At 44.8% G+C, this 27387-nt stretch overlaps 1 protein-coding gene across 2 annotated transcripts in view; it reads left to right on the top strand.

Moving 5' to 3' along the window:
- The window catches only part of vipr1b (vasoactive intestinal peptide receptor 1b), a 351937-nt gene that overhangs the window by 296271 nt on the left and 28279 nt on the right, over positions 1–27387 (top strand). Inside the window, exons 10-11 of one of the 2 annotated variants that reach the window (XM_055928148.1) lie at positions 4962–5053; positions 19819–19948. In XM_055928148.1, the coding sequence (XP_055784123.1) occupies positions 4962–5053; positions 19819–19948 (222 nt within the window). The remainder of the gene's footprint in view (positions 1–4961; positions 5054–19818; positions 19949–27387) is intronic. The other variant, XM_055928149.1, reaches the window with a different exon arrangement.

Below are 27387 nucleotides of genomic sequence, written 5' to 3'. Positions count from 1 at the left end.
GAACACACTAGTTGAGTTTAGTAGAGTACAATACAGAACACACCAGTAGAGTACAATACAGAACACACTAGTAGAGTACAATACAGAACACACTAGTAGAGTATAATACAGAACACACCAGTAGAGTTTAGTAGAGTACAATACAGAACACACCAGTAGAGTATAATACAGAACACACTAGTAGAGTACAATACAGAACACACTAGTAGAGTTTAGTAGAGTACAATACAGAACACACTAGTAGAGTACAATACAGAACACACCAGTAGAGTATAATACAGAACACACTAGTAGAGTACAATACAGAACACACCAGTAGAGTATAATACAGAACACACTAGTAGAGTACAATACAGAACACACTAGTAGAGTTTAGTAGAGTACAATACAGAACACACTAGTAGAGTACAATACAGAACACACTAGTAGAGTACAATACAGAACACACTAGTAGAGTACAATACAGAACACACTAGTAGAGTACAATACAGAACACACCAGTAGAGTATAATACAGAACACACTAGTAGAGTACAATACAGAACACACTAGTAGAGTACAATACAGAACACACCAGTAGAGTACAATACAGAACACACTAGTAGAGTACAATACAGAACACACTAGTAGAGTATAATACAGAACACACTAGTAGAGTACAATACAGAACACACTAGTAGAGTACAATACAGAACACACCAGTAGAGTACAATACAGAACACACTAGTAGAGTTTAGTAGAGTACAATACAGAACACACTAGTAGAGTTTAGTAGAGTACAATACAGAACACACTAGTAGAGTACAATACAGAACACACCAGTAGAGTATAATACAGAACACACTAGTAGAGTACAATACAGAACACACTAGTAGAGTACAATACAGAACACACTAGTAGAGTTTAGTAGAGTTCAATACAGAACACACCAGTAGAGTACAATACAGAACACACCAGTAGAGTTTAGTAGAGTACAATACAGAACACACTAGTAGAGTACAATACAGAACACACTAGTAGAGTTTAGTAGAGTACAATACAGAACACACCAGTAGAGTACAATACAGAACACACTAGTAGAGTACAATACAGAACACACCAGTAGAGTACAATACAGAACACACTAGTAGAGTTTAGTAGAGTACAATACAGAACACACCAGTAGAGTTTAGTAGAGTACAATACAGAACACACCAGTAGAGTATAATACAGAACACACTAGTAGAGTTTAGTAGAGTACAATACAGAACACACCAGTAGAGTATAATACAGAACACACTTGTAGAGTTTAGTAGAGTACAATACAGAACACACTAGTAGAGTTTAGTAGAGTACAATACAGAACACACTAGTAGAGTACAATACAGAACACACCAGTAGAGTACAATACAGAACACACTAGTAGAGTACAATACAGAACACACCAGTAGAGTACAATACAGAACACACTAGTAGAGTTTAGTAGAGTACAATACAGAACACACTAGTAGAGTTTAGTAGAGTACAATACAGAACACACTAGTAGAGTACAATACAGAACACACTAGTAGAGTACAATACAGAACACACCAGTAGAGTTTAGTAGAGTACAATACAGAACACACTAGTAGAGTTTAGTGGAGTACAATACAGAACACACTAGTAGAGTACAATACAGAACACACTAGTAGAGTTTAGTGGAGTACAATACAGAACACACCAGTAGAGTTTAGTGGAGTACAATACAGAACACACCAGTAGAGTTTAGTAGAGTACAATACAGAACACACTAGTAGAGTACAATACAGAACACACTAGTAGAGTTTAGTAGAGTACAATACAGAACACACCAGTAGAGTACAATACAGAACACACTAGTAGAGTACAATACAGAACACACTAGTAGAGTACAATACAGAACACACTAGTAGAGTACAATACAGAACACACTAGTAGAGTTTAGTAGAGTACAATACAGAACACACCAGTAGAGTACAATACAGAACACACTAGTAGAGTACAATACAGAACACACCAGTAGAGTACAATACAGAACACACTAGTAGAGTTTAGTAGAGTACAATACAGAACACACCAGTAGAGTTTAGTAGAGTACAATACAGAACACACCAGTAGAGTATAATACAGAACACACTAGTAGAGTTTAGTAGAGTACAATACAGAACACACCAGTAGAGTATAATACAGAACACACTTGTAGAGTTTAGTAGAGTACAATACAGAACACACTAGTAGAGTTTAGTAGAGTACAATACAGAACACACTAGTAGAGTACAATACAGAACACACCAGTAGAGTACAATACAGAACACACTAGTAGAGTACAATACAGAACACACCAGTAGAGTACAATACAGAACACACTAGTAGAGTTTAGTAGAGTACAATACAGAACACACTAGTAGACTTTAGTAGAGTACAATACAGAACACACTAGTAGAGTACAATACAGAACACACTAGTAGAGTACAATACAGAACACACCAGTAGAGTTTAGTAGAGTACAATACAGAACACACTAGTAGAGTTTAGTGGAGTACAATACAGAACACACTAGTAGAGTACAATACAGAACACACTAGTAGAGTTTAGTGGAGTACAATACAGAACACACCAGTAGAGTTTAGTGGAGTACAATACAGAACACACCAGTAGAGTACAATACAGAACACACTAGTAGAGTTTAGTAGAGTACAATACAGAACACACCAGTAGAGTACAATACAGAACACACTAGTAGAGTACAATACAGAACACACCAGTAGAGTACAATACAGAACACACCAGTAGAGTTTAGTAGAGTACAATACAGAACACACCAGTAGAGTACAATACAGAACACACCAGTAGAGTTTAGTAGAGTACAATACAGAACACACCAGTAGAGTTTAGTAGAGTACAATACAGAACACACTAGTAGAGTACAATACAGAACACACCAGTAGAGTACAATACAGAACACACCAGTAGAATTTAGTAGAGTACAATACAGAACACACCAGTAGAGTACAATACAGAACACTCTAGTAGAGTACAATACAGAACACACTAGTAGAGTACAATACAGAACACACCAGTAGAGTACAATACAGAACACACTAGTAGAGTACAATACAGAACACACCAGTAGAGTACAATACAGAACACACCAGTAGAGTTTAGTAGAGTACAATACAGAACACACTAGTAGAGTTTAATAGAGTACAATACAGAACACACCAGTAGAGTACAATACAGAACACACTAGTAGAGTACAATACAGAACACACCAGTAGAGTACAATACAGAACACACCAGTAGAGTTTAGTAGAGTACAATACAGAACACACTAGTAGAGTACAATACAGAACACACTAGTAGAGTACAATACAGAATACACTAGTAGAGTACAATACAGAATACACTAGTAGAGTACAATACAGAACACACTAGTAGAGTACAATACAGAACACACCAGTAGAGTTTAGTAGAGTACAATACAGAACACTAGTAGAGTTTAATAGAGTACAATACAGAACACACCAGTAGAGTACAATACAGAACACACTAGTAGAGTACAATACAGAACACACTAGTAGAGTACAATACAGAACACACTAGTAGAGTACAATACAGAACACACTAGTAGAGTTTAGTAGAGTACAATACAGAACACACTAGTAGAGTACAATACAGAACACACTAGTAGAGTACAATACAGAACACACTAGTAGAGTACAATACAGAACACACCAGTAGAATACAATACAGAACACACTAGTAGAGTACAATACAGAACACACTAGTAGAGTACAATACAGAACACACCAGTAGAGTTTAGTAGAGTACAATACAGAACACACTAGTAGAGTACAATATAGAACACACCAGTAGAGTACAATACAGAACACACTAGTAGAGTACAAAACAGAACACACTAGTAGAGTACAATACAGAACACACTAGTAGAGTACAATACAGAATACACTAGTAGAGTTTAGTAGAGTACAATATAGAACACACTAGTAGAGTACAATACAGAACACAATAGTAGAGTACAATACAGAACACACTAGTAGAGTTTAGTAGAGTACAATACAGAACACACCAGTAGAGTTTAGTAGAGTACAATACAGAACACACTAGTAGAGTTTAATAGAGTACAATACAGAACACACCAGTAGAGTACAATACAGAACACACTAGTAGAGTACAATACAGAACACACTAGTAGAGTACAATACAGAACACACTAGTAGAGTACAATACAGAACACACTAGTAGAGTTTAGTAGAGTACAATACAGAACACACTAGTAGAGTACAATACAGAACACACTAGTAGAGTACAATACAGAACACACTAGTAGAGTACAATACAGAACACACCAGTAGAATACAATACAGAACACACTAGTAGAGTACAATACAGAACACACTAGTAGAGTACAATATAGAACACACCAGTAGAGTACAATACAGAACACACTAGTAGAGTACAATACAGAACACACTAGTAGAGTACAATACAGAACACACTAGTAGAGTACAATACAGAATACACTAGTAGAGTTTAGTAGAGTACAATATAGAACACACTAGTAGAGTACAATACAGAACACAATAGTAGAGTACAATACAGAACACACTAGTAGAGTTTAGTAGAGTACAATACAGAACACACTAGTAGAGTTTAGTAGAGTACAATACAGAACACACTAGTAGAGTTTAGTAGAGTACAATCCAGAACACACTAGTAGAGTACAATACAGAACACACTAGTAGAGTTTAGTAGAGTACAATATAGAACACACTAGTAGAGTTTAGTAGAGTACAATACAGAACACACTAGTAGAGTACAATACAGAACACACCAGTAGAGTTTATTAGAGTACAGAACACACCAGTAGATTTTAGGAGAGTAGAGAAAACATAAGTCCACATGAGGTTCTGTATTATTTAAATATCTCTGAATCACTTCCAGATGAACTTCATCCTCTTCATCTGCATCATCAGGATCCTCCGGCAGAAGATCAACTGTCCAGACATGGGAAGGAACGAGTCCAACCAGTACTCGTAAGTAGAACTCTAGTCTAACCAGTACACGTAAGTAGAACTCTAATACAACCAGTACACGTAAGTAGAACTCTAATACAACCAGTACACGTAAGTAGAACTCTAATACAACCAGTACACGTAAGTAGAACTCTAGTCCAACCAGCACTCGTAAGTAGAACTCTAATACAAGCAGTACTTATAAGTAGAACTCTAGTACAACCAGTACTCGTAAGTAGAACTCTAGTCCAACCAGTACTCGTTAGTATAGCTTTAGTCCAACCAGTGGTCGTTAGTATGGCTCTAGACCAACCAGTACTCATTAGTCTAGCTCTAGTCCAACCAGTACTCATTAGTCTAGCTCTAGTCCAACCAGTACTCCTTAGTGTAGCTCTAGTCCAACCAGTACGTGTTAGTATAGCTCTAGTCCAACCAGTACTCATTAGTATGGCTCTAGTCCAACCAGTACTCATTAGTATAGCTCTAGTCCAACCAGTACTCAATAGTATAGCTCTAGTCCAACCAGTACACACTACTATGGCTCTAGTCCAACCAGTACTCGTTAGTATAGCTCTAGTCCAACCAGTACTCGTTAGTATGGCTCTAGTCCAACTCGTTAGTGGGCTCTAGTCCAACCAGTACTCATTAGTATGGCTCTAGTCCAACCAATACTCGTTAGTATGGCTCTAGTCCAACTCGTTAGTGGGCTCTAGTCCAACCAGTACTCATTAGTATGGCTCTAGTCCAACCAGTACTCATTAGTATGGCTCTAGTCCAACCAGTACTCATTAGTATAGCTCTAGTCCAACCAGTACTCATTAGTATGGCTCTAGTCCAACCAGTGGTCGTTAGTATAGCTCTAGTCCAACCAGTACTCATTAGTATAGCTCTAGTCCAACCAGTACTCATTAGTATGGCTCTAGTCCAACCAGTGGTCGTTAGTATAGCTCTAGTCCAACCAGTACTCGTTAGTATAGCTCTAGACCAACCAGTACTCATTAGTATAGCTCTAGTCCAACCAGTACTCGTTAGTGGGCTCTAGTCCAACCAGTACTCATTAGTATGGCTCTAGTCCAACCAGTACTCGTTAGTATAGCTCTAGTCCAACCAATACTCATTAGTATGGCTCTAGTCCAACTCGTTAGTGGGCTCTAGTCCAACCAGTACTCATTAGTATAGCTCTAGTCCAACCAGTACACACTACTATGGCTCTAGTCCAACCAGTACTCGTTAGTATAGCTCTAGTCCAACCAATACTCGTTAGTATGGCTCTAGTCCAACTCGTTAGTGGGCTCTAGTCCAACCAGTACTCATTAGTATGGCTCTAGTCCAACCAGTACTCGTTAGTATGGCTCTAGTCCAACCAGTACTCGTTAGTATAGCTCTAGTCCAACCAGTACTCATTAGTATGGCTCTAGTCCAACCAGTACTCATTAGTATGGCTCTAGTCCAACCAGTACTCATTAGTATGGCTCTAGTCCAACCAGTACTCGTTAGTATGGCTCTAGTCCAACCAGTAATCATTAGTATGGCTCTAGTCCAACTCGTTAGTGGGCTCTAGTCCAACCAGTACTCATTAGTATGGCTCTAGTCCAACCAGTACTCATTAGTATAGCTCTAGTCCAACCAGTACTCATTAGTATAGCTCTAGTCCAACCAGTACTCGTTAGTATAGCTCTAGTCCAACCAGTACTCATTAGTATAGCTCTAGTCCAACCAGTACTCGTTAGTATAGCTCTAGTCCAACCAGTACTCGTTAGTATAGCTCTAGTCCAACCAGTACTCATTAGTATGGCTCTAGTCCAACCAGTACTCTTAGTATGGCTCTAGTCCAACCAGTACTCGTTAGTATGGCTCTAGTCCAACCAGTACTCGTTAGTATAGCTCTAGTCCAACCAGTACTCATTAGTATGGCTCTAGTCCAACCAGTACTCATTAGTATGGCTCTAGTCCAACCAATACTCATTAGTATAGCTCTAGTCCAACCAGTACTCGTTAGTGGGCTCTAGTCCAACCAGTACTCATTAGTATGGCTCTAGTCCAACCAGTACTCATTAGTATGGCTCTAGTCCAACCAGTACTCATTAGTATGGCTCTAGTCCAACCAATACTCATTAGTATTGCTCTAGTCCAACCAGTACTCGTTAGTGGGCTCTAGTCCAACCAGTACTCATTAGTATGGCTCTAGTCCAACCAGTACTCATTAGTATGGCTCTAGTCCAACCAGTACTCGTTAGTATAGCTCTAGTCCAACCAGTACTCGTTAGTATAGCTCTAGTCCAACCAGTACTCGTTAGTATAGCTCTAGTCCAACCAGTACTCGTTAGTATAGCTCTAGTCCAACCAGTGGTCGTTAGTATGGCTCTAGTCCAACCAGTACTCGTTAGTATAGCTCTAGTCCAACCAGTACTCGTTAGTATAGCTCTAGTCCAACCAGTACTCATTAGTATAGCTCTAGTCCAACCAGTACTCGTTAGTGGGCTCTAGTCCAACCAGTACTCATTAGTATAGCTCTAGTCCAACCAGTACACACTACTATGGCTCTAGTCCAACCAGTACTCGTTAGTATAGCTCTAGTCCAACCAATACTCGTTAGTATGGCTCTAGTCCAACTCGTTAGTGGGCTCTAGTCCAACCAGTATTCATTAGTATGGCTCTAGTCCAACCAGTACTCGTTAGTATGGCTCTAGTCCAACCAGTACTCGTTAGTATAGCTCTAGTCCAACCAGTACTCATTAGTATGGCTCTAGTCCAACCAGTACTCATTAGTATGGCTCTAGTCCAACCAGTACTCATTAGTATGGCTCTAGTCCAACCAGTACTCGTTAGTATGGCTCTAGTCCAACCAGTAATCATTAGTATGGCTCTAGTCCAACTCGTTAGTGGGCTCTAGTCCAACCAGTACTCATTAGTATGGCTCTAGTCCAACCAGTACTCATTAGTATAGCTCTAGTCCAACCAGTACTCATTAGTATAGCTCTAGTCCAACCAGTACTCGTTAGTATAGCTCTAGTCCAACCAGTACTCATTAGTATAGCTCTAGTCCAACCAGTACTCGTTAGTATAGCTCTAGTCCAACCAGTACTCGTTAGTATAGCTCTAGTCCAACCAGTACTCATTAGTATGGCTCTAGTCCAACCAGTACTCTTAGTATGGCTCTAGTCCAACCAGTACTCGTTAGTATGGCTCTAGTCCAACCAGTACTCGTTAGTATAGCTCTAGTCCAACCAGTACTCATTAGTATGGCTCTAGTCCAACCAGTACTCATTAGTATGGCTCTAGTCCAACCAATACTCATTAGTATAGCTCTAGTCCAACCAGTACTCGTTAGTGGGCTCTAGTCCAACCAGTACTCATTAGTATGGCTCTAGTCCAACCAGTACTCATTAGTATGGCTCTAGTCCAACCAGTACTCATTAGTATGGCTCTAGTCCAACCAATACTCATTAGTATTGCTCTAGTCCAACCAGTACTCGTTAGTGGGCTCTAGTCCAACCAGTACTCATTAGTATGGCTCTAGTCCAACCAGTACTCATTAGTATGGCTCTAGTCCAACCAGTACTCGTTAGTATAGCTCTAGTCCAACCAGTACTCGTTAGTATAGCTCTAGTCCAACCAGTACTCGTTAGTATAGCTCTAGTCCAACCAGTACTCGTTAGTATAGCTCTAGTCCAACCAGTGGTCGTTAGTATGGCTCTAGTCCAACCAGTACTCGTTAGTATAGCTCTAGTCCAACCAGTACTCGTTAGTATGGCTCTAGTCCTAATAAAGGGAAGGTGATCAAGTTGATGATGAAGTCCAGGTGTGCGTAAAAATGGTTTTCAGGGCCAGTGGTTAGTAGACCTGTGACGTGGAGCACTGGCGAGAGGGAGCGGGATAAGCATGACACATATCACAGTTATTTAAAATAGACCCTTCTTTTAAATAGCAGAATCATTGCCATGAAGAAAAAGACAAGAGAGTGAAACTAGTAAACTAATGCACACTAAAAGTAGCTACGCAGTGGATGGGAGCGCTGCCTGCAGGTTCCTCCTGGCTGTTCTCAGTTTGAGCAACAACCTCTGCTGTTTCCATGCCGCCTCATAACAACACTTACGGAGCATTAAGGCCCCCTCGTGTTACCATAAGCAACCCCCTCGACTACCAACAAACTCCTCATCAGGAAACTGATCACGTCAACCAATGCCGACCGACCCCCAGAAACTCAGAACCTCAGATGCATGGCGGAATGTCTTGACATTATACTGCTGTGATGTAGAGCTCAGCTCCCTGTGATGTAGAGCCCAGCACTCTGTGGTTTAGTGGCTCAACTCTCTGTGGTTTAGATCTCAACTCTCTGTGGTGTAGTGGCTCAACTCTCTGTGGTTTAGTGGCTCAACTCTCTGTGGTTTAGTGGCTAAAGTCTCTGTGGTTTAGTGGCTCAGCTCTCTGTGGTTTAGTGGCTCAACTCTCTGTGGTTTAGTGGCTCAACTCTCTGTGGTTTAGTGGCTCAACTCTCTGTGGTTTAGTGGCTCAGCTCTCTGTGGTTTAGTGGCTCAACTCTCTGTGGTTTAGATCTCAACTCTCTGTGGTTTAGTGGCTCAACTCTCTGTGGTTTAGTGGCTCAACTCTCTGTGGTTTAGTGGCTCAAATCTCTGTGGTTTAGAGCTCAACTCTCTGTGGTTTAGAGCTCAACTCTCTGTGGTTTAGTGGCTCAACTCTCTGTGGTTTAGAGCTCAACTCTCTGTGGTTTAGAGCTCAGCTCTCTGTGGTTTAGAGCTCAACTCTCTGTGGTTTAGTGGCTCAACTCTCTGTGGTTTAGTGGCTCAACTCTCTGTGGTTTAGTGGCTCAACTCTCTGTGGTTTAGTGGCTCAGCTCTCTGTGGTTTAGAGCTCAACTCTCTGTGGTTTAGAGCTCAACTCTCTGTGGTTTAGAGCTCAACTCTCGGTGGTTTAGTGGCTCAGCTCTCTGTGGTTTAGTGGCTCAACTCTCTGTGGTTTAGTGGCTCAACTCTCTGTGGTTTAGATCTCAACTCTCTGTGGTTTAGATCTCAACTCTCTGTGGTTTAGAGCTCAACTCTCTGTGGTTTAGAGCTCAACTCTCTGTGGTTTAGAGCTCAGCTCTCTGTGGTTTAGAACTCAGCTCTCTGTGGTTTAGTGGCTCAACTCTCTGTGGTTTAGAGCTCAACTCTCTGTGGTTTAGTGGCTCAACTCTCTGTGGTTTAGAGCTCAACTCTCTGTGGTTTAGTGGCTCAACTCTCTGTGGTTTAGAGCTCAACTGTCTGTGGTTTAGTGGCTCAACTCTCTGTGGTTTAGTGGCTCAACTCTCTGTGGTTTAGATATCAACTCTCTGTGGTTTAGTGGCTCAACTCTCTGTGGTTTAGAGCTCAACTCTCTGTGGTTTAGTGGCTCAACTTTCTGTGGTTTAGTGGCTCAACTCTCTGTGGTTTAGAACCCAACTCTCTGTGGTTTAGTGGCTCAACTCTCTGTGGTTTAGAGCTCAACTCTCTGTGGTTTTAGTGGCTCAGCTCTCTGTGGTTTTAGTGGCTCAGCTCTCTGTGGTTTAGAGCTCAACTCTCTGTGGTTTAGATCTCAACTCTCTGTGGTTTAGATCTCAACTCTCTGTGGTTTAGTGGCTCAACTCTCTGTGGTTTAGTGGCTCAACTCTGTGGTTTAGAGCTCAGCCCTCTGTGGTTTAGTGGCTCAACTCTCTGTGGTTTAGTGGCTCAACTCTCTGTGGTTTAGTGGCTCAACTCTCTGTGGTTTAGAACCCAACTCTCTGTGGTTTAGTGGCTCAACTCTCTGTGGTTTAGAGCTCAACTCTCTGTGGTTTTAGTGGCTCAGCTCTCTGTGGTTTAGAGCTCAACTTGCTGTGGTTTAGAGCTCAGCTCTCTGTGGTTTAGAGCTCAACTCTCTGTGGTTTAGATCTTAACTCTCTGTGGTTTAGTGGCTCAACTCTGTGGTTTAGTGGCTCAACTCTGTGGTTTAGAGCTCAGCCCTCTGTGGTTTAGTGGCTCAACTCTCTGTGGTTTAGTGGCTCAACTCTCTGTGGTTTAGAACTCAACTCTCTGTGGTTCAGTGGCTCAACTCTCTGTGGTTTAGTGGCTCAACTCTCTGTGGTTTAGTGGCTCAACTCTCTGTGGTTTAGAACTCAACTCTCTGTGGTTTAGTGGCTCAACTCTCTGTGGTTTAGAGCTCAGCTCTCTGTGGTTTAGAACTCAGCTCTCTGTGGTTTAGTGAATCAACTCTCTGTGGTTTAGAGCTAAACTCTCTGTGGTTTAGTGAATCAACTCTCTGTGGTTTAGTGGCTCAGCTCTCTGTGGTTTAGTGGCTCAACTCTCTGTGGTTTAGTGGCTCAACTCTCTGTGGTTTAGAGCTCATCTCTCTGTGGTTTAGTGGCTCAACTCTCTCTGGTTTAGTGTCTCAACTCTCTGTGGTTTAGATCTCAACTCTCTGTGGTTTAGTGGCTCAACTCTCTGTGGTTTAGAGCGCAACTCTCTGTGGTTTAGTGAATAAACTCTCTGTGGTTTAGTGGCTCAGCTCTCTGTGGTTTAGTGGCTCAACTCTCTGTGGTTTAGTGGCTCAACTCTCTGTGGTTTAGAGCTCATCTCTCTGTGGTTTAGTGGCTCAACTCTCTCTGGTTTAGTGTCTCAACTCTCTGTGGTTTAGATCTCAACTCTCTGTGGTTTAGTGGCTCAACTCTCTGTGGTTTAGAGCGCAACTCTCTGTGGTTTAGTGGCTCAACTCTCTGTGGTTTAGAGCTCAACTCTCTGTGGTTTAGTGGCTCAACTCTCTGTTGTTTAGAGCTCAACTCTCTGTGGTTTAGTGGCTCAACTCTCTGTGGTTTAGTGGCTCAACTCTCTGTGGTTTAGATCTCAACTCTCTGTGGTTTAGTGGCTCAACTCTCTGTGGTTTAGAGCTCAACTCTCTGTGGTTTAGTGGCTCAACTCTCTGTGGTTTAGAGCTCAACTCTCTGTGGTTTAGAGCTCAACTCTCTGTGGTTTAGAGCTCAACTTGCTGTGTTTTAGAGCTCAGCTCTCTGTGGTTTAGAGCTCAACTCTCTGTGGTTTAGAGCTCAACTCTCTGTGGTTTAGAGCTCAGCTCTCTGTGGTTTAGAACTCAGCTCTCTGTGGTTTAGTGGCTCAACTCTCTGTGGTTTAGAGCTCAACTCTCTGTGGTTTAGTGGCTCAACTCTCTATGGTTTAGAGCTCAACTCTCTGTGGTTTAGTGGCTCAACTCTCTGTGGTTTAGAGCTCAACTGTCTGTGGTTTAGTGGCTCAACTCTCTGTGGTTTAGTGGCTCAACTCTCTGTGGTTTAGATATCAACTCTCTGTGGTTTAGTGGCTCAACTCTCTGTGGTTTAGAGCTCAACTCTCTGTGGTTTAGTGGCTCAACTCTCTGTGGTTTAGTGGCTCAACTCTCTGTGGTTTAGAACCCAACTCTCTGTGGTTTAGTGGCTCAACTCTCTGTGGTTTAGAGCTCAACTCTCTGTGGTTTTAGTGGCTCAGCTCTCTGTGGTTTAGAGCTCAACTTGCTGTGGTTTAGAGCTCAGCTCTCTGTGGTTTAGAGCTCAACTCTCTGTGGTTTAGATCTCAACTCTCTGTGGTTTAGTGGCTCAACTCTCTGTGGTTTAGTGGCTCAACTCTGTGGTTTAGAGCTCAGCCCTCTGTGGTTTAGTGGCTCAACTCTCTGTGGTTTAGTGGCTCAACTCTCTGTGGTTTAGTGGCTCAACTCTCTGTGGTTTAGAACCCAACTCTCTGTGGTTTAGTGGCTCAACTCTCTGTGGTTTAGAGCTCAACTCTCTGTGGTTTTAGTGGCTCAGCTCTCTGTGGTTTAGAGCTCAACTTGCTGTGGTTTAGAGCTCAGCTCTCTGTGGTTTAGAGCTCAACTCTCTGTGGTTTAGATCTCAACTCTCTGTGGTTTAGTGGCTCAACTCTCTGTGGTTTAGTGGCTCAACTCTCTGTGGTTTAGAACTCAACTCTCTGTGGTGTAGTGGCTCAACTCTCTGTGGTTTAGTGGCTCAACTCTCTGTGGTTTAGTGGCTAAAGTCTCTGTGGTTTAGTGGCTCAGCTCTCTGTGGTTTAGTGGCTCAACTCTCTGTGGTTTAGTGGCTCAACTCTCTGTGGTTTAGTGGCTCAACTCTCTGTGGTTTAGTGGCTCAGCTCTCTGTGGTTTAGTGGCTCAACTCTCTGTGGTTTAGATCTCAACTCTCTGTGGTTTAGTGGCTCAACTCTCTGTGGTTTAGTGGCTCAACTCTCTGTGGTTTAGTGGCTCAAATCTCTGTGGTTTAGAGCTCAACTCTCTGTGGTTTAGAGCTCAACTCTCTGTGGTTTAGTGGCTCAACTCTCTGTGGTTTAGAGCTCAACTCTCTGTGGTTTAGAGCTCAGCTCTCTGTGGTTTAGAGCTCAACTCTCTGTGGTTTAGTGGCTCAACTCTCTGTGGTTTAGTGGCTCAACTCTCTGTGGTTTAGTGGCTCAACTCTCTGTGGTTTAGTGGCTCAGCTCTCTGTGGTTTAGAGCTCAACTCTCTGTGGTTTAGAGCTCAACTCTCTGTGGTTTAGAGCTCAACTCTCGGTGGTTTAGTGGCTCAGCTCTCTGTGGTTTAGTGGCTCAACTCTCTGTGGTTTAGTGGCTCAACTCTCTGTGGTTTAGATCTCAACTCTCTGTGGTTTAGATCTCAACTCTCTGTGGTTTAGAGCTCAACTCTCTGTGGTTTAGAGCTCAACTCTCTGTGGTTTAGAGCTCAGCTCTCTGTGGTTTAGAACTCAGCTCTCTGTGGTTTAGTGGCTCAACTCTCTGTGGTTTAGAGCTCAACTCTCTGTGGTTTAGTGGCTCAACTCTCTGTGTTTTAGAGCTCAACTCTCTGTGGTTTAGTGGCTCAACTCTCTGTGGTTTAGAGCTCAACTGTCTGTGGTTTAGTGGCTCAACTCTCTGTGGTTTAGTGGCTCAACTCTCTGTGGTTTAGATATCAACTCTCTGTGGTTTAGTGGCTCAACTCTCTGTGGTTTAGAGCTCAACTCTCTGTGGTTTAGTGGCTCAACTCTCTGTGGTTTAGTGGCTCAACTCTCTGTGGTTTAGAACCCAACTCTCTGTGGTTTAGTGGCTCAACTCTCTGTGGTTTAGAGCTCAACTCTCTGTGGTTTTAGTGGCTCAGCTCTCTGTGGTTTTAGTGGCTCAGCTCTCTGTGGTTTAGAGCTCAACTCTCTGTGGTTTAGATCTCAACTCTCTGTGGTTTAGATCTCAACTCTCTGTGGTTTAGTGGCTCAACTCTCTGTGGTTTAGTGGCTCAACTCTGTGGTTTAGAGCTCAGCCCTCTGTGGTTTAGTGGCTCAACTCTCTGTGGTTTAGTGGCTCAACTCTCTGTGGTTTAGTGGCTCAACTCTCTGTGGTTTAGAACCCAACTCTCTGTGGTTTAGTGGCTCAACTCTCTGTGGTTTAGAGCTCAACTCTCTGTGGTTTTAGTGGCTCAGCTCTCTGTGGTTTAGAGCTCAACTTGCTGTGGTTTAGAGCTCAGCTCTCTGTGGTTTAGAGCTCAACTCTCTGTGGTTTAGATCTTAACTCTCTGTGGTTTAGTGGCTCAACTCTGTGGTTTAGTGGCTCAACTCTGTGGTTTAGAGCTCAGCCCTCTGTGGTTTAGTGGCTCAACTCTCTGTGGTTTAGTGGCTCAACTCTCTGTGGTTTAGAACTCAACTCTCTGTGGTTCAGTGGCTCAACTCTCTGTGGTTTAGTGGCTCAACTCTCTGTGGTTTAGTGGCTCAACTCTCTGTGGTTTAGAACTCAACTCTCTGTGGTTTAGTGGCTCAACTCTCTGTGGTTTAGAGCTCAGCTCTCTGTGGTTTAGAACTCAGCTCTCTGTGGTTTAGTGAATCAACTCTCTGTGGTTTAGAGCTAAACTCTCTGTGGTTTAGTGAATCAACTCTCTGTGGTTTAGTGGCTCAGCTCTCTGTGGTTTAGTGGCTCAACTCTCTGTGGTTTAGTGGCTCAACTCTCTGTGGTTTAGAGCTCATCTCTCTGTGGTTTAGTGGCTCAACTCTCTCTGGTTTAGTGTCTCAACTCTCTGTGGTTTAGATCTCAACTCTCTGTGGTTTAGTGGCTCAACTCTCTGTGGTTTAGAGCGCAACTCTCTGTGGTTTAGTGAATAAACTCTCTGTGGTTTAGTGGCTCAGCTCTCTGTGGTTTAGTGGCTCAACTCTCTGTGGTTTAGTGGCTCAACTCTCTGTGGTTTAGAGCTCATCTCTCTGTGGTTTAGTGGCTCAACTCTCTCTGGTTTAGTGTCTCAACTCTCTGTGGTTTAGATCTCAACTCTCTGTGGTTTAGTGGCTCAACTCTCTGTGGTTTAGAGCGCAACTCTCTGTGGTTTAGTGGCTCAACTCTCTGTGGTTTAGAGCTCAACTCTCTGTGGTTTAGTGGCTCAACTCTCTGTTGTTTAGAGCTCAACTCTCTGTGGTTTAGTGGCTCAACTCTCTGTGGTTTAGTGGCTCAACTCTCTGTGGTTTAGATCTCAACTCTCTGTGGTTTAGTGGCTCAACTCTCTGTGGTTTAGAGCTCAACTCTCTGTGGTTTAGTGGCTCAACTCTCTGTGGTTTAGAGCTCAACTCTCTGTGGTTTAGAGCTCAACTTGCTGTGTTTTAGAGCTCAGCTCTCTGTGGTTTAGAGCTTAACTCTCTGTGGTTTAGAGCTCAACTCTCTGTGGTTTAGAGCTCAGCTCTCTGTGGTTTAGAACTCAGCTCTCTGTGGTTTAGTGGCTCAACTCTCTGTGGTTTAGAGCTCAACTCTCTGTGGTTTAGTGGCTCAACTCTCTATGGTTTAGAGCTCAACTCTCTGTGGTTTAGTGGCTCAACTCTCTGTGGTTTAGAGCTCAACTGTCTGTGGTTTAGTGGCTCAACTCTCTGTGGTTTAGTGGCTCAACTCTCTGTGGTTTAGATATCAACTCTCTGTGGTTTAGTGGCTCAACTCTCTGTGGTTTAGAGCTCAACTCTCTGTGGTTTAGTGGCTCAACTCTCTGTGGTTTAGTGGCTCAACTCTCTGTGGTTTAGAACCCAACTCTCTGTGGTTTAGTGGCTCAACTCTCTGTGGTTTAGAGCTCAACTCTCTGTGGTTTTAGTGGCTCAGCTCTCTGTGGTTTAGAGCTCAACTTGCTGTGGTTTAGAGCTCAGCTCTCTGTGGTTTCGAGCTCAACTCTCTGTGGTTTAGATCTCAACTCTCTGTGGTTTAGTGGCTCAACTCTCTGTGGTTTAGTGGCTCAACTCTGTGGTTTAGAGCTCAGCCCTCTGTGGTTTAGTGGCTCAACTCTCTGTGGTTTAGTGGCTCAACTCTCTGTGGTTTAGTGGCTCAACTCTCTGTGGTTTAGAACCCAACTCTCTGTGGTTTAGAGCTCAACTCTCTGTGGTTTAGATCTCAACTCTCTGTGGTTTAGATCTCAACTCTCTGTGGTTTAGTGGCTCAACTCTCTGTGGTTTAGTGGCTCAACTCTGTGGTTTAGAGCTCAGCCCTCTGTGGTTTAGTGGCTCAACTCTCTGTGGTTTAGTGGCTCAACTCTCTGTGGTTTAGTGGCTCAACTCTCTGTGGTTTAGAACCCAACTCTCTGTGGTTTAGTGGCTCAACTCTCTGTGGTTTAGAGCTCAACTCTCTGTGGTTTTAGTGGCTCAGCTCTCTGTGGTTTAGAGCTCAACTTGCTGTGGTTTAGAGCTCAGCTCTCTGTGGTTTAGAGCTCAACTCTCTGTGGTTTAGATCTTAACTCTCTGTGGTTTAGTGGCTCAACTCTGTGGTTTAGTGGCTCAACTCTGTGGTTTAGAGCTCAGCCCTCTGTGGTTTAGTGGCTCAACTCTCTGTGGTTTAGTGGCTCAACTCTCTGTGGTTTAGAACTCAACTCTCTGTGGTTCAGTGGCTCAACTCTCTGTGGTTTAGTGGCTCAACTCTCTGTGGTTTAGTGGCTCAACTCTCTGTGGTTTAGAACTCAACTCTCTGTGGTTTAGTGGCTCAACTCTCTGTGGTTTAGAGCTCAGCTCTCTGTGGTTTAGAACTCAGCTCTCTGTGGTTTAGTGAATCAACTCTCTGTGGTTTAGAGCTAAACTCTCTGTGGTTTAGTGAATCAACTCTCTGTGGTTTAGTGGCTCAGCTCTCTGTGGTTTAGTGGCTCAACTCTCTGTGGTTTAGTGGCTCAACTCTCTGTGGTTTAGAGCTCATCTCTCTGTGGTTTAGTGGCTCAACTCTCTCTGGTTTAGTGTCTCAACTCTCTGTGGTTTAGATCTCAACTCTCTGTGGTTTAGTGGCTCAACTCTCTGTGGTTTAGAGCGCAACTCTCTGTGGTTTAGTGAATAAACTCTCTGTGGTTTAGTGGCTCAGCTCTCTGTGGTTTAGTGGCTCAACTCTCTGTGGTTTAGTGGCTCAACTCTCTGTGGTTTAGAGCTCATCTCTCTGTGGTTTAGTGGCTCAACTCTCTCTGGTTTAGTGTCTCAACTCTCTGTGGTTTAGATCTCAACTCTCTGTGGTTTAGTGGCTCAACTCTCTGTGGTTTAGAGCGCAACTCTCTGTGGTTTAGTGGCTCAACTCTCTGTGGTTTAGAGCTCAACTCTCTGTGGTTTAGTGGCTCAACTCTCTGTTGTTTAGAGCTCAACTCTCTGTGGTTTAGTGGCTCAACTCTCTGTGGTTTAGTGGCTCAACTCTCTGTGGTTTAGTGGCTCAGCTCTCTGTGGTTTAGATCTCAACTCTCTGTGGTTTAGTGGCTCAACTCTCTGTGGTTTAGTGGCTCAACTCTCTGTGGTTTAGATCTCAACTCTCTGTGGTTTAGTGGCTCAACTCTCTGTGGTTTAGAGCTCAACTTGCTGTGTTTTAGAGCTCAGCTCTCTGTGGTTTAGAGCTTAACTCTCTGTGGTTTAGAGCTCAACTCTCTGTGGTTTAGAGCTCAGCTCTCTGTGGTTTAGAACTCAGCTCTCTGTGGTTTAGTGGCTCAACTCTCTGTGGTTTAGAGCTCAACTCTCTGTGGTTTAGTGGCTCAACTCTCTATGGTTTAGAGCTCAACTCTCTGTGGTTTAGTGGCTCAACTCTCTGTGGTTTAGAGCTCAACTGTCTGTGGTTTAGTGGCTCAACTCTCTGTGGTTTAGTGTCTCAACTCTCTGTGGTTTAGATCTCAACTCTCTGTGGTTTAGTGGCTCAACTCTCTGTGGTTTAGAGCGCAACTCTCTGTGGTTTAGTGGCTCAACTCTCTGTGGTTTAGAGCTCAACTCTCTGTGGTTTAGTGGCTCAACTCTCTGTTGTTTAGAGCTCAACTCTCTGTGGTTTAGTGGCTCAACTCTCTGTGGTTTAGTGGCTCAACTCTCTGTGGTTTAGTGGCTCAGCTCTCTGTGGTTTAGATCTCAACTCTCTGTGGTTTAGTGGCTCAACTCTCTGTGGTTTAGTGGCTCAACTCTCTGTGGTTTAGATCTCAACTCTCTGTGGTTTAGTGGCTCAACTCTCTGTGGTTTAGAGCTCAACTTGCTGTGTTTTAGAGCTCAGCTCTCTGTGGTTTAGAGCTTAACTCTCTGTGGTTTAGAGCTCAACTCTCTGTGGTTTAGAGCTCAGCTCTCTGTGGTTTAGAACTCAGCTCTCTGTGGTTTAGTGGCTCAACTCTCTGTGGTTTAGAGCTCAACTCTCTGTGGTTTAGTGGCTCAACTCTCTATGGTTTAGAGCTCAACTCTCTGTGGTTTAGTGGCTCAACTCTCTGTGGTTTAGAGCTCAACTGTCTGTGGTTTAGTGGCTCAACTCTCTGTGGTTTAGTGGCTCAACTCTCTGTGGTTTAGATATCAACTCTCTGTGGTTTAGTGGCTCAACTCTCTGTGGTTTAGAGCTCAACTCTCTGTGGTTTAGTGGCTCAACTCTCTGTGGTTTAGTGGCTCAACTCTCTGTGGTTTAGAACCCAACTCTCTGTGGTTTAGTGGCTCAACTCTCTGTGGTTTAGAGCTCAACTCTCTGTGGTTTTAGTGGCTCAGCTCTCTGTGGTTTAGAGCTCAACTTGCTGTGGTTTAGAGCTCAGCTCTCTGTGGTTTAGAGCTCAACTCTCTGTGGTTTAGATCTCAACTCTCTGTGGTTTAGTGGCTCAACTCTCTGTGGTTTAGTGGCTCAACTCTGTGGTTTAGAGCTCAGCCCTCTGTGGTTTAGTGGCTCAACTCTCTGTGGTTTAGTGGCTCAACTCTCTGTGGTTTAGTGGCTCAACTCTCTGTGGTTTAGAACCCAACTCTCTGTGGTTTAGTGGCTCAACTCTCTGTGGTTTAGAGCTCAACTCTCTGTGGTTTTAGTGGCTCAGCTCTCTGTGGTTTAGAGCTCAACTTGCTGTGGTTTAGAGCTCAGCTCTCTGTGGTTTAGAGCTCAACTCTCTGTGGTTTAGATCTCAACTCTCTGTGGTTTAGTGGCTCAACTCTCTGTGGTTTAGTGGCTCAACTCTCTGTGGTTTAGAACTCAACTCTCTGTGGTTCAGTGGCTCAACTCTCTGTGGTTTAGTGGCTCAACTCTCTGTGGTTTAGTGGCTCAACTCTCTGTGGTTTAGAACTCAACTCTCTGTGGTTTAGTGGCTCAACTCTCTGTGGTTTAGAGCTCAGCTCTCTGTGGTTTAGAACTCAGCTCTCTGTGGTTACTTTTCTTAATATTCTCTTGATGTTCTGTGTAGGAGGATGAATGGGACGGATTAACAACTAGCTAGTAGTCGCTAGTCATAAAGCTACTTGATGTTCTCTTGATGTTCTGTTTAAAAGGACGAATGAGACTGTTTAATTACTAGGTACTAGTCATAAAGTTACTTCTTGATTTTTCTGTTCTGTTTGTTGTTCTGTGTAGGAGGCTGGCCAAGTCCACCCTGCTGCTGATTCCTCTTTTTGGAATCAACTTCATCGTGTTTGCCTTCATCCCAGAGCAGGTGAACACAGAGCAACGGCTGGTCTTCGACCTCGTACTGGGATCATTCCAGGTATGGAACCACCAGGGTTGCAAAATTCAGCTAACTTTCCCCTCCAAACATGTTTCATTTTCCACGGTTTCTCCAAAGATTGAACCAACTCTTCAGGTGTAGTATAGGTATAATATAGGTGTAGTATAGGTATAATATAGGTGTAGTATAAGTGTAGTATAGATGTGCGTAGCATAGATGTCATATATGTGTAGTATATATGTAGTATAGTATAGATGCAGTATAGGTGTGGTATACGTGTGGTATAGCTGTAGCATAGATGTAGAGCAGGATAGATGTAGTATAGATGTAGTATAGATGCAATATATGTGTAGTATATGTGTAGTATATATGTAGTATAGGCGTAGTATAGCCACAGTATAGATGCAGTATAGATGCCGTATAGATGTAGTATGGGTGTAGTATAGATGTAGTATAGGTGCAGTATAGATGTAGTATAGATGTAGTATAGATGTAGTATGGGTGTAGTATAGATGTAGTATAGGTGCAGTATAGATGTAGTATAGATGTAGTATAGGTGTAGTATAGATGTAGTATAGATGTAGTATAGACGTAGTATAGATGTAGTATAGATGTAGTATAGATGTAGTATAGGTGTAGTATAGATGTAGTATATGTGTAGTATAGATGTAGTATAGATGCAGTATAGATGTAGTATGGATGCTGTATTTGATGCAGTATAGATGCAGTATAGATGCAGTATAGATGTAGTATAGATGTAGTATAGACGTAGTATAGATGTAGTATAGATGTAGTATATATGTAGTATAGACGTAGTATAGATGTAGTATAGGTGCAGTATAGATGCAGTATAGATGTAGTATAGATGTAGTATAGATGTAGTATAGATGTAGTATAGGTGTAGTATAGATGTAGTATAGATGTAGTATAGATGTAGTATAGATGTAGTATAGGTGTAGTATAGATGTAGTATATGTGTAGTATAGATGTAGTATAGATGTAGTATAGATGCAGTATAGATGTAGTATGGATGCTGTATTTGATGCAGTATAGATGCAGTATAGATGCAGTATAGATGTAGTATAGATGTAGAATAGATGTAGTATAGATGCAGTATAGATGTAGTATATGTGTAGTATAGATGTAGTATAGATGCTGTATTTGATGCAGTATAGATGTAGTATAGATGTAGTATAGATGTAGTATAGATGTAGTATAGGTGTAGTATAGATGTAGTATAGATGTAGTATATGTGTAGTATAGATGTAGTATAGATGCTGTATTTGATGCAGTATAGATGCAGTATAGATGCAGTATAGATGTAGTATAGATGTAGTATAGGTGCAGTATAGATGTAGTATAGATGTAGTATATGTGTAGTATAGATGTAGTATAGATGCTGTATTTGATGCAGTATAGGTGTAGTATAGATGTAGTATAGATGCAGTATAGATGTAGTATAGATGCTGTATCTGATGCAGTATAGATGCAGTATAGATGTAGTATAGATGTAGTATAGATGTAGTATAGATGTAGAATATGTGTAGTATAGATGTAGTATAGATGTGGTATAGATGCAGTATAGATGTAGTATAGATGTAGTACAGATGTAATATAGGCGCAGTATATATGCAGTATATATGCAGTATAGATGTAGTATAGGTACAGTATAGATGCAGTATATATGCAGTATATATGCAGTATAGATGCAGTATAGATGCAGTATAGACGCAGTATATATGCAGTATAGATGTAGTATGGGCGCAGTATAGATGTAGTATAGATGCAGTATAGATGTAGTATAGGGGCAGTATAGATGCAGTATAGATGTAGTATAGGTACAGTATAGATGCAGTATAGATGCAGTATAGATGCAGTATATGTGCAGTATAGATGTAGTATAGGTATAGGCGCAGTATAGATGTAGTATAGGTACAGTATAGATGCAGTATATATGCAGTATAGATGTAGTATAGGTATAGTATAGATGCAGTATATGTGCAGTATAGATGCAGTATATATGCAGTATAGATGTAGTATATATGCAGTATAGATGCAGTATATATGTAGTATGTATGTAGTATAGATGTAGTATAGATGTAGTATATATGTAGTATAGATGTAGTATAGATGTAGTATATATGCAGTATAGATGTAGTATAGATGTAGTATATATGCAGTATAGATGTAGTATATATGTAGTATAGATGTAGTATAGATGTAGTATAGATGTAGTATAGATGTAGTGCAGATGTAGTATAGATGTAGTACAGATGTAGTATAGATGTAGTATAGGTGCAGTATAGATGTAGTATAGATGTAGTATATATGTAGTATAGATGTAGTATAGATGTAGTATAGATGCAGTATAGACGCAGTATAGATGTGGTATAGATGTAGTATAGATGTAGTATAGATGTAGTATAGGTGCAGTATAGATGTAGTACAGATGTAGTATAGATGTGGTATAGATGTAGTACAGATGTAGTATAGATGTAGTATAGATGTAGTACAGATGCAGTACAGATGTAGTATAGATGTAGTATAGATGTAGTACAGATGTAGTATAGATGTAGTATAGATGTAGTACAGATGTAGTATAGATGCAGTATAGATGTAGTATAGATGTAGTACAGATGTAGTATAGATGTAGTATAGGTACAGTATAGATGTAGTATAGATGCAGTATATATGCAGTATAGATGTAGTATAGGCGCAGTATAAATGTAGTATAGATGTAGTATAGATGTAGTATAGGCGCAGTATATGTGTGAAATAGGTCTGTCTAATGGAGAGAGAGAGTTTAAACCCTGGCTGTGGTTCTCCTGGTCTGTCTAATAGAGAGAGCAGCCAGACCAGCTGGCAGCAACTTGGGTTTAGCTGAGAAACCTCCTCCAGCTTGTTCCTCTTATCTTGTCAATATGACTTCCTTGTCTGGCATCCCTCGCTTCTCTCTGTTCTCCCTCTAGGCCACAGACATGTAATCATGTTCTGTAAATGAACCAATGCTCTATATTCATGCCAGGAGTAGCTGTGTACTCATTCCTTTAATATAAGGCCACTCATCTATTCCATAGAATAGCCTTATGATGCATTACGTTTGAGTCATTTAGCAGATGCTCTTCTCCAGAGGGATTTAGAGGCCCAATTAGGGTTAAGGGCTTTGCTCAACGGCACATCGACAGATTTTTCACCTAGTCGGCGATATGAACCAGCAACCTTTGGGTTACTGGCGCAACCTCTTAACCACTAGGCTACCTGCCTCCCCTCCTCTAACCACTAGGCTACCTGCCTCCCCCCTCTAACCACTAGGCTACCTGCCTCCCCCCTCTAACCACTAGGCTACCTGCCTCCCCTCCTCTAACCACTAGGCTACCTGCCTCCCCTCCTCTAACCACTAGGCTACCTGCCTCCCCTCCTCTAACCACTAGGCTACCTGCCTCCCCTCCTCTAACCACTAGGCTACCTGCCTCCCCTCCTCTAACCACTAGGCTACCTGCCTCCCCTCCTCTAACCACTAGGCTACCTGCCTCCCCTCCTCTAACCACTAGGCTACCTGCCTCCCCTCCTCTAACCACTAGGCTACCTGCCTCCCCTCCTCTAACCACTAGGTTACCTGCCTCCCCTCCTCTAACCACTAGGCTACCTGTCTCCCCTCCTCTAACCACTAGGCTACCTGCCTGCCCTCCTCTAACCACTAGGCTACCTTCCTCCCCTCCTCTAACCACTAGGCTACCTTCCTCCCCTCCTCTAACCACTAGGCTACCTGCCTCCCCCCTCTAACCACTAGGCTACCTGCCTCCCCTCCTCTAACCACTAGGCTACCTGCCTCCCCTCCTCTAACCACTAGGCTACCTGCCTCCCCTCCTCTAACCACTAGGCTACCTGCCTCCCCCTCTAACCACTAGGCTACCTGCCTCCCCTCCTCTAACCACTAGGCTACCTGCCTCCCCTCCTCTAACCACTAGGCTACCTGCCTCCCCTCCTCTAACCACTAGGCTACCTGCCTCCCCTCCTCTAACCACTAGGCTACCTGCCTCCCCTCCTCTAACCACTAGGCTACCTGCCTCCCCCTCTAACCACTAGGCTACCTGCCTCCCCTCCTCTAACCACTAGGCTACCTGCCTCCCCTCCTCTAACCACTAGGCTACCTGCCTCCCCTCCTCTAACCACTAGGCTACCTGCCTCCCCTCCTCTAACCACTAGGCTACCTGCCTCCCCTCCTCTAACCACTAGGCTACCTGCCTCCCCTCCTCTAACCACTAGGCTACCTTCCTCCCCTCCTCTAACCACTAGGCTACCTGCCTCCCCTCCTCTAACCACTAGGCTACCTGCCTCCCCTCCTCTAACCACTAGGCTACCTGCCTCCCCCTCTAACCACTAGGCTACCTGCCTCCCCTCCTCTAACCACTAGGCTACCTGCCTCCCCTCCTCTAACCACTAGGCTACCTGCCTCCCCTCCTCTAACCACTAGGCTACCTGCCTCCCCTCCTCTAACCACTAGGCTACCTGCCTCCCCTCCTCTAACCACTAGGCTACCTGCCTCCCCTCCTCTAACCACTAGGCTACCTGCCTCCCCTCCTCTAACCACTAGGCTACCTGCCTCCCCCCCTCTAACCACTAGGCTACCTGCCTCCCCCCTCTAACCACTAGGCCACCTTCCTCCCCTCCTCTAACCACTAGGCTACCTGCCTCCCCCCTCTAACCACTAGGCTACCTGCCTCCCCTCCTCTAACCACTAGGCTACCTGCCTCCCCCCCTCTAACCACTAGGCCACCTTCCTCCCCTCCTCTAACCACTAGGCTACCTGCCTCCCCCCTCTAACCACTAGGCTACCTGCCTCCCCTCCTCTAACCACTAGGCTACCTGCCTCCCCTCCTCTAACCACTAGGCCACCTTCCTCCCCTCCTCTAACCACTAGGCTACCTGCCTCCCCCCTCTAACCACTAGGCTACCTGCCTCCCCTCCTCTAACCACTAGGCTACCTGCCTCCCCTCCTCTAACCACTAGGCTACCTGCCTCCCCTCCTCTAACCACTAGGCTACCTGCCTCCCCCCTCTAACCACTAGGTTACCTGCCTCCCCTCCTCTAACCACTAGGCTACCTGCCTCCCCTCCTCTAACCACTAGGCTACCTGCCTCCCCTCCTCTAACCACTAGGTTACCTGCCTCCCCTCCTCTAACCACTAGGCTACCTGCCTCCCCTCCTCTAACCACTAGGCTACCTGCCTCCCCTCCTCTAACCACTAGGCTACATTCCTCCCCTCCTCTAACCACTAGGCTACCTGCCTCCCCCCTCTAACCACTAGGCTACCTGCCTCCCCTCCTCTAACCACTAGGCTACCTGCCTCCCCTCCTCTAACCACTAGGCTACCTTCCTCCCCTCCTCTAACCACTAGGCTACCTGCCTCCCCCCTCTAACCACTAGGCTACCTGCCTCCCCTTCTCTAACCACTAGGTTACCTGCCTCCCCTCCTCTAACCACTAGGCTACCTGCCTCCCCTACACTCTAACCACTGGTCTACCTGCCTCCCCTCCTCTAACCACTAGGCTACCTGCCTCCCCTCCTCTAACCACTAGGCTACCTGCCTCCCCTCCTCTAACCACTAGGCTACCTGCCTCCCCTCCTCTAACCACTAGGCTACCTGCCTCCCCTCCTCTAACCACTAGGTTACCTGCCTCCCCTCCTCTAACCACTAGGCTACCTGCCTCCCCTACACTCTAACCACTAGTCTACCTGCCTCCCCTCCTCTAACCACTAGGTTACCTGCCTCCCCTCCTCTAACCACTAGGCTAACTGCCTCCCCTACACTCTAACCACTAGTCTACCTGCCTCCCCTCCTCTAACCACTAGGCTACCTGCCTCCCCTCCTCTAACCACTAGGCTACCTGCCTCCCCTCCTCTAACCACTAGGCTACCTGCCTCCCCTCCTCTAACCACTAGGCTACCTGCCTCCCCTCCTCTAACCACTAGGCTACCTGCCTCCCCTACACTCTAACCACTAGTCTACCTGCCTCCCCTCCTCTAACCACTAGGCTACCTGCCTCCCCTCCTCTAACCACTAGGCTACCTGCCTCCCCTCCTCTAACCACTAGGCTACCTGCCTCCCCTCCTCTAACCACTAGGCTACCTGCCTCCCCTCCTCTAACCACTAGGCTACCTGCCTCCCCTCCTCTAACCACTAGGCTACCTGCCTCCCCTCCTCTAACCACTAGGCTACCTGCCTCCCCTCCTCTAACCACTAGGCTACCTGCCTCCCCTCCTCTAACCACTAGGCTACCTGCCTCCCCTCCTCTAACCACTAGGCTACCTGCCTCCCCTCCTCTAACCACTAGGCTACCTGCCTCCCCTCCTCTAACCACTAGGCTACCTGCCTCCCCTCCTCTAACCACTAGGCTACCTGCCTCCCCTCCTCTAACCACTAGGCTACCTGCCTCCCCTCCTCTAACCACTAGGCTACCTGCCTCCCCTCCTCTAACCACTAGGCTACCTGCCTCCCCTCCTCTAACCACTAGGCTACCTGCCTCCCCTCCTCTAACCACTAGGCTACCTGCCTCCCCTCCTCTAACCACTAGGCTACCTGCCTCCCCTCCTCTAACCACTAGGCTACCTGCCTCCCCTCCTCTAACCACTAGGCTACCTGCCTCCCCTCCTCTAACCACTAGGCTACCTGCCTCCCCTCCTCTAACCACTAGGCTACCTGCCTCCCCTCCTCTAACCACTAGGCTACCTGCCTCCCCTCCTCTAACCACTAGGCTACCTGCCTCCCCTCCTCTAACCACTAGGCTACCTGCCTCCCCTCCTCTAACCACTAGGCTACCTGCCTCCCCTCCTCTAACCACTAGGCTACCTGCCTCCCCTCCTCTAACCACTAGGCTACCTGCCTCCCCTCCTCTAACCACTAGGCTACCTGCCTCCCCTCCTCTAACCACTAGGCTACCTGCCTCCCCTCCTCTAACCACTAGGCTACCTGCCTCCCCTCCTCTAACCACTAGGCTACCTGCCTCCCCTCCTCTAACCACTAGGCTACCTGCCTCCCCTCCTCTAACCACTAGGCTACCTGCCTCCCCTCCTCTAACCACTAGGCTACCTGCCTCCCCTCCTCTAACCACTAGGCTACCTGCCTCCCCTCCTCTAACCACTAGGCTACCTGCCTCCCCTCCTCTAACCACTAGGCTACCTGCCTCCCCTCCTCTAACCACTAGGCTACCTGCCTCCCCTCCTCTAACCACTAGGCTACCTGCCTCCCCTCCTCTAACCACTAGGCTACCTGCCTCCCCTCCTCTAACCACTAGGCTACCTGCCTCCCCTCCTCTAACCACTAGGCTACCTGCCTCCCCTCCTCTAACCACTAGGCTACCTGCCTCCCCTCCTCTAACCACTAGGCTACCTGCCTCCCCTCCTCTAACCACTAGGCTACCTGCCTCCCCTCCTCTAACCACTAGGCTACCTGCCTCCCCTCCTCTAACCACTAGGCT

The sequence above is a fragment of the Salvelinus fontinalis genome, chromosome 7 (genome assembly GCF_029448725.1).
Source record: "Salvelinus fontinalis isolate EN_2023a chromosome 7, ASM2944872v1, whole genome shotgun sequence".
Lineage (NCBI taxonomy): Eukaryota > Metazoa > Chordata > Actinopteri > Salmoniformes > Salmonidae > Salvelinus > Salvelinus fontinalis.
Note: the sequence above shows the minus strand (reverse complement) of the source record. Positions and strands in the feature narration are given on the sequence as shown.